The 14,994-nt window shown below is 46.4% G+C and overlaps 1 protein-coding gene across 11 annotated transcripts in view; it reads right to left on the bottom strand.

Annotated features, from left to right (window-relative positions):
• Positions 1 to 14,994, bottom strand: part of BCL9 (BCL9 transcription coactivator) — a 58,003-nt gene that overhangs the window by 3,717 nt on the left and 39,292 nt on the right. For 8 of the 11 annotated variants that reach the window (XM_021541486.3, XM_021541479.2, XM_021541436.2 and 5 more), the window contains exons 2-7: positions 10,968 to 11,050; positions 7,684 to 7,990; positions 5,791 to 6,107; positions 4,679 to 4,868; positions 4,115 to 4,214; positions 1,461 to 3,690 (exon numbers count right to left, since the gene is read on the bottom strand). In XM_021541486.3, coding sequence (XP_021397161.1) covers positions 1,461 to 3,690; positions 4,115 to 4,214; positions 4,679 to 4,868; positions 5,791 to 6,107; positions 7,684 to 7,736 — 2,890 coding nt within the window. In that variant the 5' untranslated portion in view covers positions 7,737 to 7,990; positions 10,968 to 11,050. The other 3 variants (XM_021541491.3, XM_021541509.2, XM_021541517.1) reach the window with 3 other exon arrangements.

A 14,994-nucleotide genomic window follows, 5' to 3' on the forward strand; every position in this document is an offset into this window, starting at 1 on the left:
ATCCTACTGCATAGCACTTCTAACTAGAACTATCTTGAACCTCCACAAATCCACATGAAGAATTACCAGTTTAGTCTGAAAATCTTACTATTCAATGTCCATACACTGAAGACAGACTTACTTAACAGAGCTAGCCATAAAAATCAAAATCTAAAATCAAAAAAGACACAGGCAGCACAAGGAAAACTGTAGCAGATATTATGCTGAGACATGCAAGCACATTTCTGACAAGCTTCATCAGGAGCTACAAGTAAAACTCCCTGTTTATGTTGCATTTCTTGTTTCATACAGAGATATTAGCTGCTTATTCCAGGAAAAGAAACATTCTCTGCACCTATTAGCTTAATGTCATCCTTTGCTCTCACAAAATTAGAAGTAACTTAACTGCACTTCCAATCTTCTTTGTTCTTCACTGATGAATTTTACACCACCCAGACCAATGTGCAGATGCTAAACTGAAGCTCTACTCTCACTGAAAATTCACTGCACGTTCCTCAGCCCCTCCCAACCAAAAGAGGAAATGAGAATAGGGAATATAAAAAAACTGCAATGCTGAAAGATCCATGCTTTGGAAGAGCTGCATGTCAAAGCATTCATTAAGCACTAAGTAAGGCACAGACTGAAGCACTTGGGTGCCCTCCCGAGCCGCCGACCCCACAGGCACATCCCGGTTCTGGTCCCCGCTGTTACCCACGGCAGCACTAGAGGGCAACGTGGGCAAAGGGCTCCACTTTCCCAGCCAGGAAAATTTCCCGGGCGGGAAGGCTGCCCAGAGCTGTGGAAGCCTGGACTGAAGGGCAGGTGAGCTTCGAGAAGCTGAGAGCAGAAGTGAGCCAGCAGCAGGACCCCGAGGTCCCAGGCACAGCACGGCTCAGCACGCAACCAAATGTTATGTACAGTGGTTATTAGATTGCTCCAAAATGCTTAAAGCCTGAACAACTTCCTGTCTGCAATGTAAACCTAGAAAGGTAAACGCAGACATACCTAATTGTAAACCTGACCTGTGCCTAGATACACAGCTGGTCAACTGTTTAGCATGTCTTTGTAGGAACCTTTTATATCAAAGCACTCTAATAACATCAACAGATCTTTTCCGTTGAGCTACAATGACTATGAGCCATGGAAGAACAGCACAAGACCCTTCCAAGGAGAGACTTCTCCCATCAATGCTCCACACCTTTTCACATCTCTTAACCCCATCCTTTTGCTTTTACATCCTCAGAGTGACCAGCCCTCAGTTCAACACGTGGGAGGCAGGGTGCAAACCCACAAATACAACAGGAGGCGGAGAAGCCCTCACCCTCCACTTGCACGGCCTTGGCACAGCCCCACTCAAGTAGGCAAAGGGCCACCCAGCTCTTGCCCTGCTGCAGGAACCCTCCTCCCTCCCTTTGCTGCGCATCTTTGATGACCCAACACGAACCAAAGCACCAGATCTGGGGAGCAGAGGCAGCACTCACCCGACTCCACGTTCCCCAGCATGGCTGGAGAAGACATGGTTAGAGACGCCTTGTGGTTCGGGGGAATCCCAGGGCTCTGCAAAGGAGGCTTTGGAGATGAAGTCCATCCAGGAGAAGGTGCAGGGAGAGACGGAGACTTGAGGTGGACAGGAGAAGCAGCAGCAGACCCCAAGACAGGGGGGGATTTAATGGAGGCAGCAGCAGCTGCGGCAGTGGGGCCCGCGAGCATTCCTGCCAGCTGGGAGGGCGTCTGAGGGGACTTGAGGTTCCCCGAGGGAGACCCCATCATGGGAGACTGGACCTGGCGCATGGTGGGGGACTTCAGGGGGTTGATCCCTGGCGAATGCACCTGACCGGCTGCAGAGATATCCAAGGGCTTGCGGCCGAGGCTGCGCTGCGCAGGGGGAGCAGTGTTGAGGCTATTAGGGTTACTGGTGGGATTGAGAGGTAGTGGCGGCATGTGGCTGAGCCGGTTGTTAGTCCTTTGGTCAGGCCCGATCTGTTCTCTGAGATTCCGGAGACCGACTCCTGGGCCCTGAGACATGGGAAGGAAAGGCCTGGGACCCATGCCATACTCCTGCTGCGGGTGCTCCCCAAACGGCAGCGGCACCATTTTCTGCTGAGAGGAGAGCATCTCCGAGACACCGGGACGCAGCTTTATCATCTCTTCCGGCCCGACTCCTGCCTCCCTCAGCTTCTGAGGGACCAGGGGTGGGTTGGAGCCCATGCTGACATTCATGCCCATGTCCCCCTTCATGCTGCCAGGGCCCATTCCAAACTCCAGCTCCCTGCTAGAAGCCATTTGTGGGGGTATTCCTTTTGGGAAGTCCCCCCTAGAGGGGCTCATCGGTCCTTCTACCGGCATGCGAGGGAAGATGGGGTTGTTCCCAGGCTCCATGTGTCTCTGGGAGGGCATCATTCTGTTGATCTCCATGCCAGGCCTGATGCCTTCCATGTTCAGACCAGGAGGGAGGCCCATCTGTTTCTCAGCCAGCTGCTGCTGATAGAGCTCTTCAGGCAGGCCCTGTGGATTTGGGAACCGCTCCCCTCGGCCAGGGCCACTGAAGACACCCTGACCAGGAGGGAAGTTTCGCCCATCTGGGATTTTTGGCACATCATCTGGCCAATTAACTCCTGAAAGCCCAGGCCGTGAGGTGGGATTTGGGACATTAGGGCCTTCCATGTCAGGGTTCATCATTCCTGCAAAACCAGGCAGGCGCATCTGGCTTCCAGGCACATTGGGATGAGGGGCCATGCCCCTGGGGGGCAGCGAGTGTGACATGTTCATGCCTTCAGGGAAGGGCTCTGGACCTCCAGGTCCCCAGCCCTCACCAGGGGTCATCTGGTAGGGAGGGGGAGGACCTCGGACCACCCCACGAGGCCCATGCTGGTGGACCATCATATCCTGCAGGGAACACTGCTGCACAACCACCTGCTCTTGCTTCCTTCTCTTCTCCTCGTAAAACTCCTGCTGCAGCTTGAGCCAGGCCACCTGCTCAGGAGTCATATGGTCCAGGTGGTCTGGGCCTATGGCTCCTGACTGGGAGTTCATTGGTGGTGGCCCCATTTCATCTGGGGAAAAAGGCATGTCCCTGTGTCCTTGAGGGCCAAACGGAGCCCCTCCATCTGTCCGAGACCCCGACCCTTTGCCTAAACTTTGGGATTGAGCCATCATAGCCTGTATCGGCCCTTCAGGTTTCTTTTGGGGACCATCCAGCACCCCAGCATTTGGGGGTGGCCCTCCACTTTGTCCTCCTGCAAACTCCTTCTCATCAGGGAAGAGCATACGCTGGATGTCTCTCAGGGTCTGCAACGAGCGCTCTCGGTGCTCCAGCTGCTCCTGTGACAGTCCATCAGGATTCTCACCCAAACTGGATGGGTCCCCACCAGACCCCTGCTGGGGAGGACCTTTGGGGTCTGCAGCAGAGCTATTGCTACCTTGGGAAACTGGGCTAACTGCTCGATTATTGGGTGTTGAACTCTGCCCAAATCCTTCTGTCTGCAACGGGGTAGAGTTGGCAGGGCTGCCCACAGACATCACTTTGCTTTCCACACTGGGACTGTCCTGATCTATGGGACAAGGGGGGCCAGTGGGTTTGGATACTGGCGCTGACACGGGTGGAGTCGGCTGCATTTTGGTGTTCTGGGGAGGGTTCTGGTCCTGGGCAGCAGGGGGCTGGGGCTGTGGCAGGGGCTTGGGTTCAGTCCGAAGTGCAGTGATCTGAGGATTCTGCAAGAGAAAGCCACACTCAGTCACTTGCTCTTCTTACAGGCATGTCACATAAGCAGCAGTGCAAACAAAACACCCAATCTCAATCCCATCAGCCCAAAATTTGCAGGATAGGGTAGCCTTCATGCAGCAATTACACAGCAGCCTCTTGGCAATGCAAAAACCTACTTTGCTCAAGGCATTACTGCAGGGACCCCTTTTGTCTGTGCTAGCTCTACATTACCTACAAGTTGGAAATACACTACCCAAATATTGCAAGACTAACTTTTCTTTGGATAACCCAAGACATTTATTTGCAGACAGTCAGAATGACAACTGTTGTCCTAAAACTTATTTCAGAGTGTAAATAATCATCCAACTCTCTGAACCACACAGAGGCACATTTACCATTTCCCCTTCTCACCCCCATGCAGGTATTCCCTACCAAGGGTACAGTGTTCCGTTCCGCCTTGCTGTTTGAGATGTTCTGGATATGAAAGGACACAATGGTTTCCACCTGTCCCTTCAGCACAGCTTCTGCAGCCCTGCAAAGACAGACAGATAGATGCACATATCCAGTCGAAGCTAAGAATCAATTTTTCTTAACTGGTCTCCTTTCTATCTTTCAGCTGGCAAAAGAGAGAAAGACTCAGCCATGCATATTTCACTCTAGATGAGTAGCAAAATAAAAATGCTTACGTCCACAAACTCATCAGCATTCAGGGTTCATGTCTCAGTTTAAGCCATCCTGGCTGCTATTCACTGCATGGATTGCAAAACAATATCCACCAGCATTTGCAAAAAAAAAAAAACCCACACCTCAGAGAAGTAAACTATTATTTCCCAGAGCAAAAAGGTAGGGACGTGGTCCACTCCCTCTTCAGCATCCCCAAAACAAGCAATGACTTTTTGCTACTTGATGCAAGAAAGTGCCTTTAATAATCTCTTAAAAGATGAGCACAAATGTAATTCCTGCTCCCAGAAGACATTCAAGCAGCTACCTACTTACTTGTTGGCCATCTCAGTAGAAAAGACGTAAACCACTTTGGATGGAGTTTTCTGCCCACTTGCTGGCTCCAAAGTGGCAGTCAGACCATGGGAAGGTGTGGAAGACCTTGGGGCTGAAGCATTTGAAGGAGTCATGGAGTGTGGTGTGTGCTGAGACTCCTGGGACTTCACATGATCAGCAGAATTGCAGTCTGGAAAGGGACAAAGGGGTAAAGAAGGGAATCACTATCTTGGGATCTCTTTGGAAATCAATTCTGGAAACTGATCAGAGCTTTTTTTTCTCTGAAATTTCCGGCTTCTTCCTCAAGCACTACTAAAGGCAATTCTTCTATTACATCATACATCTTTCCTCTAAAGCCTTGGTGTCCTTCAAGTAACACTGGAAGAAAGTTCCTCTTGTGTCCCATTCCAAGGAAAGTGGCAATTCCCACAACTGGTCTCTTTGAATTCTCTAATGACCACATAAAAAAGCAGGAAAACAACACTTTATGTAGGAACAAATATGTCAAATATGTCTGCCTCAAGAAAACATGCCTGCAAAATTTTACTTTTTCTTCTGCTCAGCCACCTTAGCTAGGTGACCTCACAAATGGACAATAAAGATGGACAATTGAACACGTGGTCTGGTTTTGCATTGCCTCACAGAGGCAATGTTGGAGTAAAGAAGAGAACACATAAATCCCAACTAACTCCCTGGCTTGAGTTACCAGTTAGGGTGCTATGGGGGTTATGTATCTGTGTTGACAAAACAGACCTGAATATTGTTAAAACCCCAGTTACAACAGAACAGTTCCTGAAAGGCCAAAGGCCAGAAGGAGACCAACAGGTTGCATTTGTACTTTTAAATCCTCTGGGGGAGTTTAAAAGTTACAAAGGAACTTTCCCACCAGAGTCAGGTCTGGGCTCTAACCGAGCGTGAACAAGACATTTACCAATGCCAGCTATGACAACCTCTCCTCTTCGCCTGCTTTCAAGACCTTTAGACTTCATTGGCTGGAACTTGTAGAACCCCACACAAACAAATGTTTCACTCATACTTGCAGAGCAATTCTCCATCTCACAGAGGATTCAGACTGATTGTCTGCACTTGCACATGAACCCTAGCAAACATACCTTTGATTTCTGGGTCGTCATTAGGAGTCCCAGCTTCCCTCTGTTCAAAGGAGTCTGCTGAAATGCTCCTCTCTCTCTTCCCCTTCCCCTTGGCACCATTTCCAGCCCCATTCTTCAGCCCCATACTCCCACCCGGGCCCGGGAGCACTTTGGGGGTGTGACCTCCACTTTTGGGATCACAGGGAGAGGGCTGGGATTGGCTGGTAGAGCCCCCTTGTTTGCCTTGGTTGGAAAATTTGGAATCCAGCTGAGGGTTGCCAGACGGGGACATCACTGTAGGGGGACGGACCATCACCTCCTGCTTTGATTTGGGGCTACTGGGGAGAGAGAAAAAAAAAGACAGAAAAGGAAAAAGTGACAAATCACACCATTGATTCATTCAGCCCTGTAGGAACAGATTACAGTGAAGCAGAAACAACCACTGTCACCTTTACAAGCTAAGACAATTGCTGACAAATAAAAAATGCCTGCAAGCTTAGAGTCATGCAGGTGCTTTTTTGAACATGCCCTGAAAGGGTTATTATCCAAGATGGGATCTCATTGCTCAAGAAGGCACCAGGGCAAACCACAGACCTGCCAGATCCCAGAAACTACTGTCACATGAGGACCCACCTCTGGCGCCTCTGTCAATAAAGACAACGGTTTCTATGTGCACAGAGAAGCACCTCACACCAAGACTAGCTCAGAGTAAACAAACAAGGCACAGTAAAGTTCCCCTCACCATTCTCCTGGACCCCAACTACGCTGCAGTTCTGATCAGAGCAGACCCCCCCACACCCCCTCCCTGGCACCTCCCTATCCAGTTCTACAGGGAGCACAAGGAAAACCCAGCATTACTGCAGCATTTGTCATCCACTGGGGCGAGCTGCCAGAGAAACACAAACCTCTGACCGTGAAAACAATTAAACCAGCTACAACCTGTCCCTGAATAAGGAAAGAGAAGGATACCATCTCCAAGAACACTCCTGCAAAATGGGGCAGATGACTCCTCCTCAATTTGCCAAAGGAGACTCAGTCTTTCATTCCTCTTCCATCCAGCAAACAGCATCCTGGAAGTATTTTGCTCCTCTGGGTTCTACAAATATTAGGCGCCCCTTCCCTCCTCACCCTCCATTACTCCATTGCTATCAAATCTTCTGCACTGTGTTTCACCATCCTCACTATCACTTCCAATAGGCAGTGCTTATATATAATAGCATCCTCACTGTGGGACTCACACAAGCTGTTTGTTCCTTTGGACAGACATCGGACTCAGAAACATTCCCTCTGAAATACTGTTAAGCTCCAGATGACCTCTAGGAGTAAATAATCAAACTCAAGAATGCTGTCAATCAGAACATCCTAAGTCCCTGGACACTGCTTTGCTTTCATAAATTTCCCTTTCCAAATTAGTGGAGAAGAAATGCTGACCTGCTGCACTGGCAGGTGACTGACACAGAGGATCTCAGTGCTCAGCTGATCAGTTCTCCAGACTGCTCAAGCCAATAATACAGAGAAAGCATTTTGTGTGAAAGTACAGACAGAGAGACCTTCTGCTGCCCAACTACCCCTCAGGAAATAGGTAATTAGAAGAGGAGGAAGGGAAAAAAACCCCAAGATAGAAACAGCAGGTTTACTCTCCTACAGCCTATCTAGGCACCTTGTGGAAGGGAGGAGAGCACAAAGAACAGAGAATCCATATCTCATGGGTCTACAGCTTTCAGTTCATCCTGAGCCTTGCAAACATGGAGACCACCAGCACTGTACAGCTCCTGCTCAGCCTCAGCAGCCCTGATGGGAGCACAGAGGGACCAGGAGACCACATTGCCACTGTCCTTGGGCTAATCCAGCAGCAGAGCAGGGATGGCAATGTGCACCAACCCACAGCAGCTGACTGCAGGCTCTTCTCCTTACCTCTGTGTGTTGCCTGACGGGGAGTTCCTCACTTTGGGGTTACTGGAATGCATTGACAGAAATCCTGAGCTCACAGTCTCACACACACGCAGATGGGCTCTCGTCAAGTTCCTCTGGGGAGCGTGCCGCCAGAGGCAGCGTCGAAGCACTTTCTGCCACCCGCTTCTCTCAGTGCTGGCTGCCTGCTTGCCTTTTTTCTCTTTGCTCCTCGCTGCTTTTGCACTGGGCACTTCCCTCCTGCAGCTCCAGCATTCTCTAGATGCGTGCCTCCTGCTGCCCAGGGGAAGTCTCGCATCTCCAGGGCACACTGCAAACCACCCCACAAGGAGAGAACAGAAAACCAATGAGGAACTTCCCAAGCAGATGTGTCTGGTGTGAAGCAATGCATGGCAATTCTTCCCCCATTCCCAAGAAGACAGAGAAGAAGAAGAGCTTTCAGGCAGATGTGAATTTCAGACCCCAGGCAGCCCTGGCTGGCCATTCAGTTTACATGCAGTGAGGCCATCTTCCCTTTGTCCAAAGCAAGTCATTCTGTAGTCAACAAAACAGAGAAGCACCTTGCATCTTAACACTTAGATTCTGCATCCCTGCTCAACTTAAAGACACCTCAGAGCAGTCAGTAGCCAAAGCTAAAAGTACAAATCCCCAACATGACTTAGCTATCCAAAATTCCCCTGTGAATGGCCGTAATCTGATTCTTAAGAAAACAAACTCTGCTTGAAGCTTTTGTGTCTTTGGTCCAATATACCTAGATCAATGATGTGTGCTAAGGGTTACACAAAGGGAGAAAAATAAAATAAAATGCCTTCCTGATCACCTGTGAGTTACTGCTCTGTGTGATCACTCTGAAAACATGAGGGGTTATTCCCTCATCACATCTATTAGAAAGGTCAAAAAAGCACTGGAGTAGTACCCATCTAAATTTGCTCAGCAACACACTACACATTATTGAGGCTTAAAAAAAAAGGCACAAGAAAAGCAGCTGGTTTTTCAGCTTCTTTCTAAGAAACAATATGCATGATGCAGGCAATAAGGCACATAAAGCTGTTTCTGGAGGTGGAAACTATTGAACATTACTGTTTACGTGCTTTGGGCTAAATTACTTTGGAACAAATTTCTGTCTTGTTTATGTTTCAACAAAATCTCTCCTGTTCATCTCACCTACTCAGATGCAAATCCATTTAATTTAGAATCTAACCAAGATTTATTGTTAATGTATTAAGCATTGCTAGCTAAATATTATTCAAATGTAAATATTCCCGATATTCCATTTCATCACCAAAGAAGTATTTTCTTCCTATATATACACCAAATGAAACAAAATAAGTATTACTAGGATGGGAGTGTCTTGAATTTTATGAAGAAACTCCCACTCAAACTGCATAACTGCATTTCAAAACAAAAAATTGGCTTATGTGCTGGTGACACCAGAGGATTAAAAAACATGGGCACTCTATGACCACCTCTGGCCAAGTAGAGTTATCAGCAACTTGTAGTACAGAGCACCGTGGTTTCTCAGTTCCCCAGATCTGTACAGTTGTGAGGTGGTGCTGTTGCACATTTCAGTAACTTTGTGCTACTCTAATATGACAATGACCCACGCTGCAGTAGTCATGTGAAGTTCTGCATCACCTAAAAAAATTATCCTCTACCACACATCTCCTTCAGAAGCCAGAGAAGTCATCCTACTGCCTATTCTCACCTCCACTGTGCTGCACAAACCTATTAATGTGGGGAATGTTTCTGCAGAAAATGTCTCATTTTAAAGGCCTCTTATCAGGCATAATGATGAACTCTAGTCTGAGCCACACACTCCAGAGGACACACATGCCTCTCTGGGGCTATTAGTTGGTTAACTCACTGATTTTGGGAACAATGTTGGAGTTACCCTATCCCTATTGTTTCTACTATCATGTTGCAATTACAGCTGCTTCTGCACAGATGCATTAAAGAGGAGAGAGAACCTCTTCACACATATCTAAATTGCATTACCTTTGCACACAAATTTGGCTCCTATGTCTGTTATGTTAAATAAAAATATAACATTATCAACAACACCCAACTCTGCTTTCCAAGAGATTGACACATCTGTAAAAATCAGTGGAACTCTGTGAAATTTCTGCACCCTCACTTAAGGTGCAGGTGTGACTGAAAATACAGTGAATTCCAGCTTAAAAAAAGATGAGAACAGGAGTAACAGTATAACAGTGAGCAGAGCTTGATGCTTACAGCAGAACGTAGATGCTTGCATGATGAACTTAAGTATTCTGGTTGTTTAATCCTCTGCTTTTCCATTTGGATATTTATACATTATATTACCTTTTATTACAAGGTGAGAATTGTCTCAAGGATCCCAGTCTTGCACAGTGCAATGAGAAAACATGAAGAATCACAATCACACTGGCTACATGGTATTCCTGACATCACCAAGCTTTCAAGTACTTCACCCAGGGGTGGGAGGAGAATGCCACAATTTTTTAACCTTACTTTTTTATTATTCTATATACACATCTTCCATATACTAAAAGTGATGCACTGTGCAAGAGAACTGTGTTTTCCAATTTCAGTTTAAATTTATTCTTACTAGAGAGAGCTATAAAGGATACATCAATATATTCATTGGAGGAACAACAGCAGCTCAACTTCCTCAGCTTCTTATTTCTGCACACAGGGAATGTACCATCTTCTATAACGTGAAATAGAATGTCTCATGATTTTTCTCAATGCACTTCTAACACATATATGCCTGGGAATCTAGGGTTCAATAATGGAAAAGCTCTAGAGAAATGTATTTTTGCAGCAGGAGTCTGCCTGCCATAGCAAAGCCTGTATCATTGTTTTAAAATTAGAGGTAGGGTCAGTGACAGTGAGTGGTCAAACCACTTTTCAAGACACATTGGAAAGCTACATCCAAGGCTGTATTTTTAGGATGGCTTTAGGGTATGGCAGGCAAAGACTATAGAGAAATGGGATGGTTCAGCTGGCTACTCATTCTCACCACATCAGGGAACGAGCTGAATGGGAACTAATCCAAGAGGAACAACAGAAATTTCTATTCAGCTGGACTTTTCTCTTGACCTGGTTGATCAGGTAACCACATCACTATCATTACAAGCTCAGATGAGGAGGTGAGAACAGGTGAAAATGTAGTCCCATCCCACTTGTTTGCAGCCTACAATTTAGATGGCTTTAAATTAATTCAAACTTTAACTGCAGAGACAAAACATATGGATCTGCCCTCATGGAGATATTATGGATCCTTGTTTTTCCAACAAGTAGCTTACCAAGACCCCTGGTGTCACGACACTGCAGTACTCATCATGGAGGCCATGAGTTGCAAACCACTTGTCTCACAAAAAACAGTCACCTGGAAAAAGGAAAGAAAAAGTTTCACCAACAAGAACTCACAGCCACGCTGTGTACCCCTTCCATGCATTCAACCACAGAAGCAGAGGAATTAAAAGTTGCTCTGAACTACCAAGGGGAAGCCTCTGCTCAGCCTGGAAAGATTTATCAGCAGCCAAGAAGCCACCATCAGACTGGAAGACTCTGAAGATCCATGCTGCCCATGGAGGGGAAATAGGGCAGACCTGCTTTAGCATTCCCAAGTTTAGCCAGATGGATTCCCATGAGCTCATCTGTGCTTAAGAGAAGCTGGCACAAAGCTTGGACATGTCACCTTCCCTTCTCTGCACCCATCTCTCTTCAAAGGCTCACCTTCCCCTCACAATGTGCCCAGCAACTCCTGCCAAACTCTTCTGCTTCATATATGCAACCTCCTCCACAGCCAGCCAATGTATAAACAGAAACATCAAGTATCAGGTAAAGCCAGGCAATCACATCTAGGGGAAAACCAGGCAGGTTTTAGAAGGAGGAAGCACTATCTACTGCTCTGGCAGCTCTTAATTCACATCATTGCATACCCTACAGGAGAAAGAGAATCCAAAGCAAGTCTAAGTGCTTGAAATTTCAGCAATATAAAGGAAACACAGGCTCTGAAGACTGGCTTACTGGTAAATTTGAGGTTAGTAAAAAAAAACAGCAGTGACCTGCCAGCTTCTACCTCACCCACTGTGAAAACTGTAGAGGCTGCAAGACAGAATGAATCCAAGTAACATTCACACTGTCAAGGCCAGTGTGGTCTCAGAGCACTCTCAGCTATTTACACAGCATGGACAGCCTTGCAGTTAAAAGTACAATTGCATATTGAAATCACTACCAAAATTTTTCTGTGTAATCCCAATGCATTCTGCTGACCAGACCTCCTAACAGAAACACAGGAGCTGGAGGCTCAACTAGTTATGCATTGTGAAAGCCTGTGCATATTCTCTTCCCTCCAACATTCTCCAACTATCATCTACTGCAGCTTCACCTTAATAATGTAGCAATGTGCTGCCATGTAATCCACTTCACAAAACCAAACTACAAAGCTGGCCCCAAACAATGCAGCTACATTCTCCACCCAGTCCAGCCAAATCAAACAATGAAATCATCAACGTGATAGACCATCCTTATCTAGCCAAGTCACACCTGCAGACAGAAGCTGAAACAAACACCTATCCCAACAAGCTGCTTCATCCAGTAGAACTCACCACAGCAGCACTATCATCCCTGAATCCAATTACCCAGTTCTATCTCCTCTCCCCTTTCCCCTGCCCCACCCAACGAAACAACACTGGCTAAGCCATGCCAGTGCCAGTACTGACACACCTCTACCAGAGCAGGGACAGAAATCACCTTTTCCGTTGAAGAGGAAGGCGTGTGAACACCAGCACACATCAGGATGGAGAGAATCTATCACAAACACTGCTCAGAGCTCTATTCCTTGAAACATTCAATCCCAGCTTGGCAGGGAAGGACCGCCTTACAGACCATAGCTGAGGACTGCAAGAGGGGCACTATCCATCTTTTAGGCTACCCAGTCACTGCACTGTAATTCCATTCCCTAGTGTCCCATCTCTGCTGCTCACCTGCATGGTCTCAGCCCTGTCAGCACAAGGCAGTTTGCTTCATAATGAATTTAAGAAGCAAAAGGCTGAGAGCATGGACACAAGCAGCTACCACAGAGTAACTAACAAGATGCAAATGCACATCTTAGTTTACCTTTCAGTTAAATATTTTGACCACTCCTCTATATCTACAAACCAGCCACAATATTACTGTATTGCAAATAGAAGATTTTAAAAAAATTCAAAATTGCTAATTCCTATTTTATGGTCTTAAGCTGAAGAAGCTTGATAGTGAGAAGTGGTCAAATACTTGGAGGTATATAGCATTATGGTTATTCCAGCAGGAACAGCTGTAGTTATCACTGATTCACTTCAGTCTTTTCTCCCTCTTTGAGAAGGAGAATGTGGAGAGATGAAATAAAGGCATACCAAGTAGATAAAAGTATCAGACTTGTGGCCTGACTGTGACATGAAGCATTAAAGGCAAGAAACCTTTCTCTGCACACAAGAAAGAGCACACTGCTATTTTCCCCTTGGCCTTTCTGAGACTGTCAGTCTGTGCTGGACTGAGGGTGGCGAGAGCTCAAAATCAGCATGGAAAAAGAAAAAAGGCTGGAGACCTGCTGCTGCAGAAAACAAATGATAACTTTGAATGCAAACTGAGCCTCCACCCTGAATTGTATGTGTGACACTGGAGTGGGTAAGGAAGGAGAGAGAGTGGAATAAGATTGCTCAGGGAAGAACAGAAGCTTTAGAAGGAACCAAGAATAGCAGCAGCAGGAGGTATTTGAGCAACTGCTGATCCTGACAGCCACCAGGAAACAAACTTCTGCCAGTGCATCCACCAGTGGATTCCCTGTGCGACCCAGAGGTGGGGCAAGGCAATGAATCAGCCAACGCGCTCCTTCAGCACATTTTTACTGGGAAGGGCACCTCCAATTTCCCCGACCCTCATTCAACCACATGAGAGGGAGAATAGCTGCACTGGCAAAAGGTGACTCCATTACACCCAAGAGCTACTACTGGTTTTCATCACGTGCTGCACTTACCAGTTTTTTTGAGCATTTGCTTATTTTACACACTTGCAGCTGAGCTGCACATTACTTTTTAATAAGCTGCTGTTTAATAACGTACTTGATTACACACCTCATTGATAAGGAGAGTGACTGGCAAGCAAGGAGGACACAGGAAGTGTAATTCAAAGCTTTATTGAGCTGTCCAACTTCCTTAAGATCATGTAAAAGCAAATAGATAAAATGACATGAATATTCTACACCCCACACATCTCCCTATGACACTTGAGGATTTAGGGACACAAGACACTTCAACCCCTCAAAGCAGTTCTAATTTTTAGACAGGGCTCCCTACCCTAATAAATACACCTTTAAATCTGTCTCTGCCTCCTAGCAAAAACTGTCCTCCTCATCCTTTCCTAGGAATGGATAAAGCACATGGCTATCACACTACTAGAATTGACCCCAACATCATTCAAATAGGTCTGTCAAAAAATGCAACCTTACCTTCTGCACACCAGCTCTGCACTGGACCCAGGAAAGCAAATTCAACCAGTGTAAGCCTATCCAACTCTATCCCTTCCAGCACTTATGATACAGCTGAAAACTAACTCCAGATATGTATACTATTCAGGAAACAACTTTCCTGTTTCATCCTACCAGGTGTCCAGGTGCTCACTGGCACAAAGGAGGCAGTGCTGACTGATGCCAAAGGCATGGATAGACTTATTGAAATACATTTGATGCCCATCTTCTGCCAGGTCTCTCTGCCCTTTTTCTTAAAACAAGGGCAGAAAATACTTCAGGTACCTTCAGATAATCTAAGGGTAGATAGAGATAAGTTGTTCATCTAAGGTGATTAGATAGCAACTCAGAGCCAGTCATCAGTTTCTAGATGGTCCTGATTTATCCTGAAACAGCATGGACTTTCCTATGCTTATGTCATAACATAAAAATTACACACAAAGTTCTCACAGTCTCCCAGAGAATTCCATCTTACCACATCAGAGAAATTACTGCTATTCCAAAGTCTGCACAGCATTATCTCTCTGCTCACAGTTTTATTCCAGAAATTACTCTCAATAAACAGAATAATCAAGAACTTGAAGCAAAATAAGCTTAGGTGACATGAATGTGAGGGCTACACAATCTCTATCAGGCAGCACTGCAACCTCCACAGGGAAATTACCTTCTCTTCCACATGTGGTGTAAGCATCTCTGTTGAACTCTAAATGAGTAGGTTATTGCCCACAACTACCTCCAGCCCTGAAGCACAGAGAAAGGGGCTGAGCAAAGAGAGACTTGCCTAAAATCAGCACCTTGAAGACCAACAGACACAGATGGGGAAA

Source organism: Lonchura striata, chromosome 2 (assembly GCF_046129695.1).
Source record: "Lonchura striata isolate bLonStr1 chromosome 2, bLonStr1.mat, whole genome shotgun sequence".
Lineage (NCBI taxonomy): Eukaryota > Metazoa > Chordata > Aves > Passeriformes > Estrildidae > Lonchura > Lonchura striata.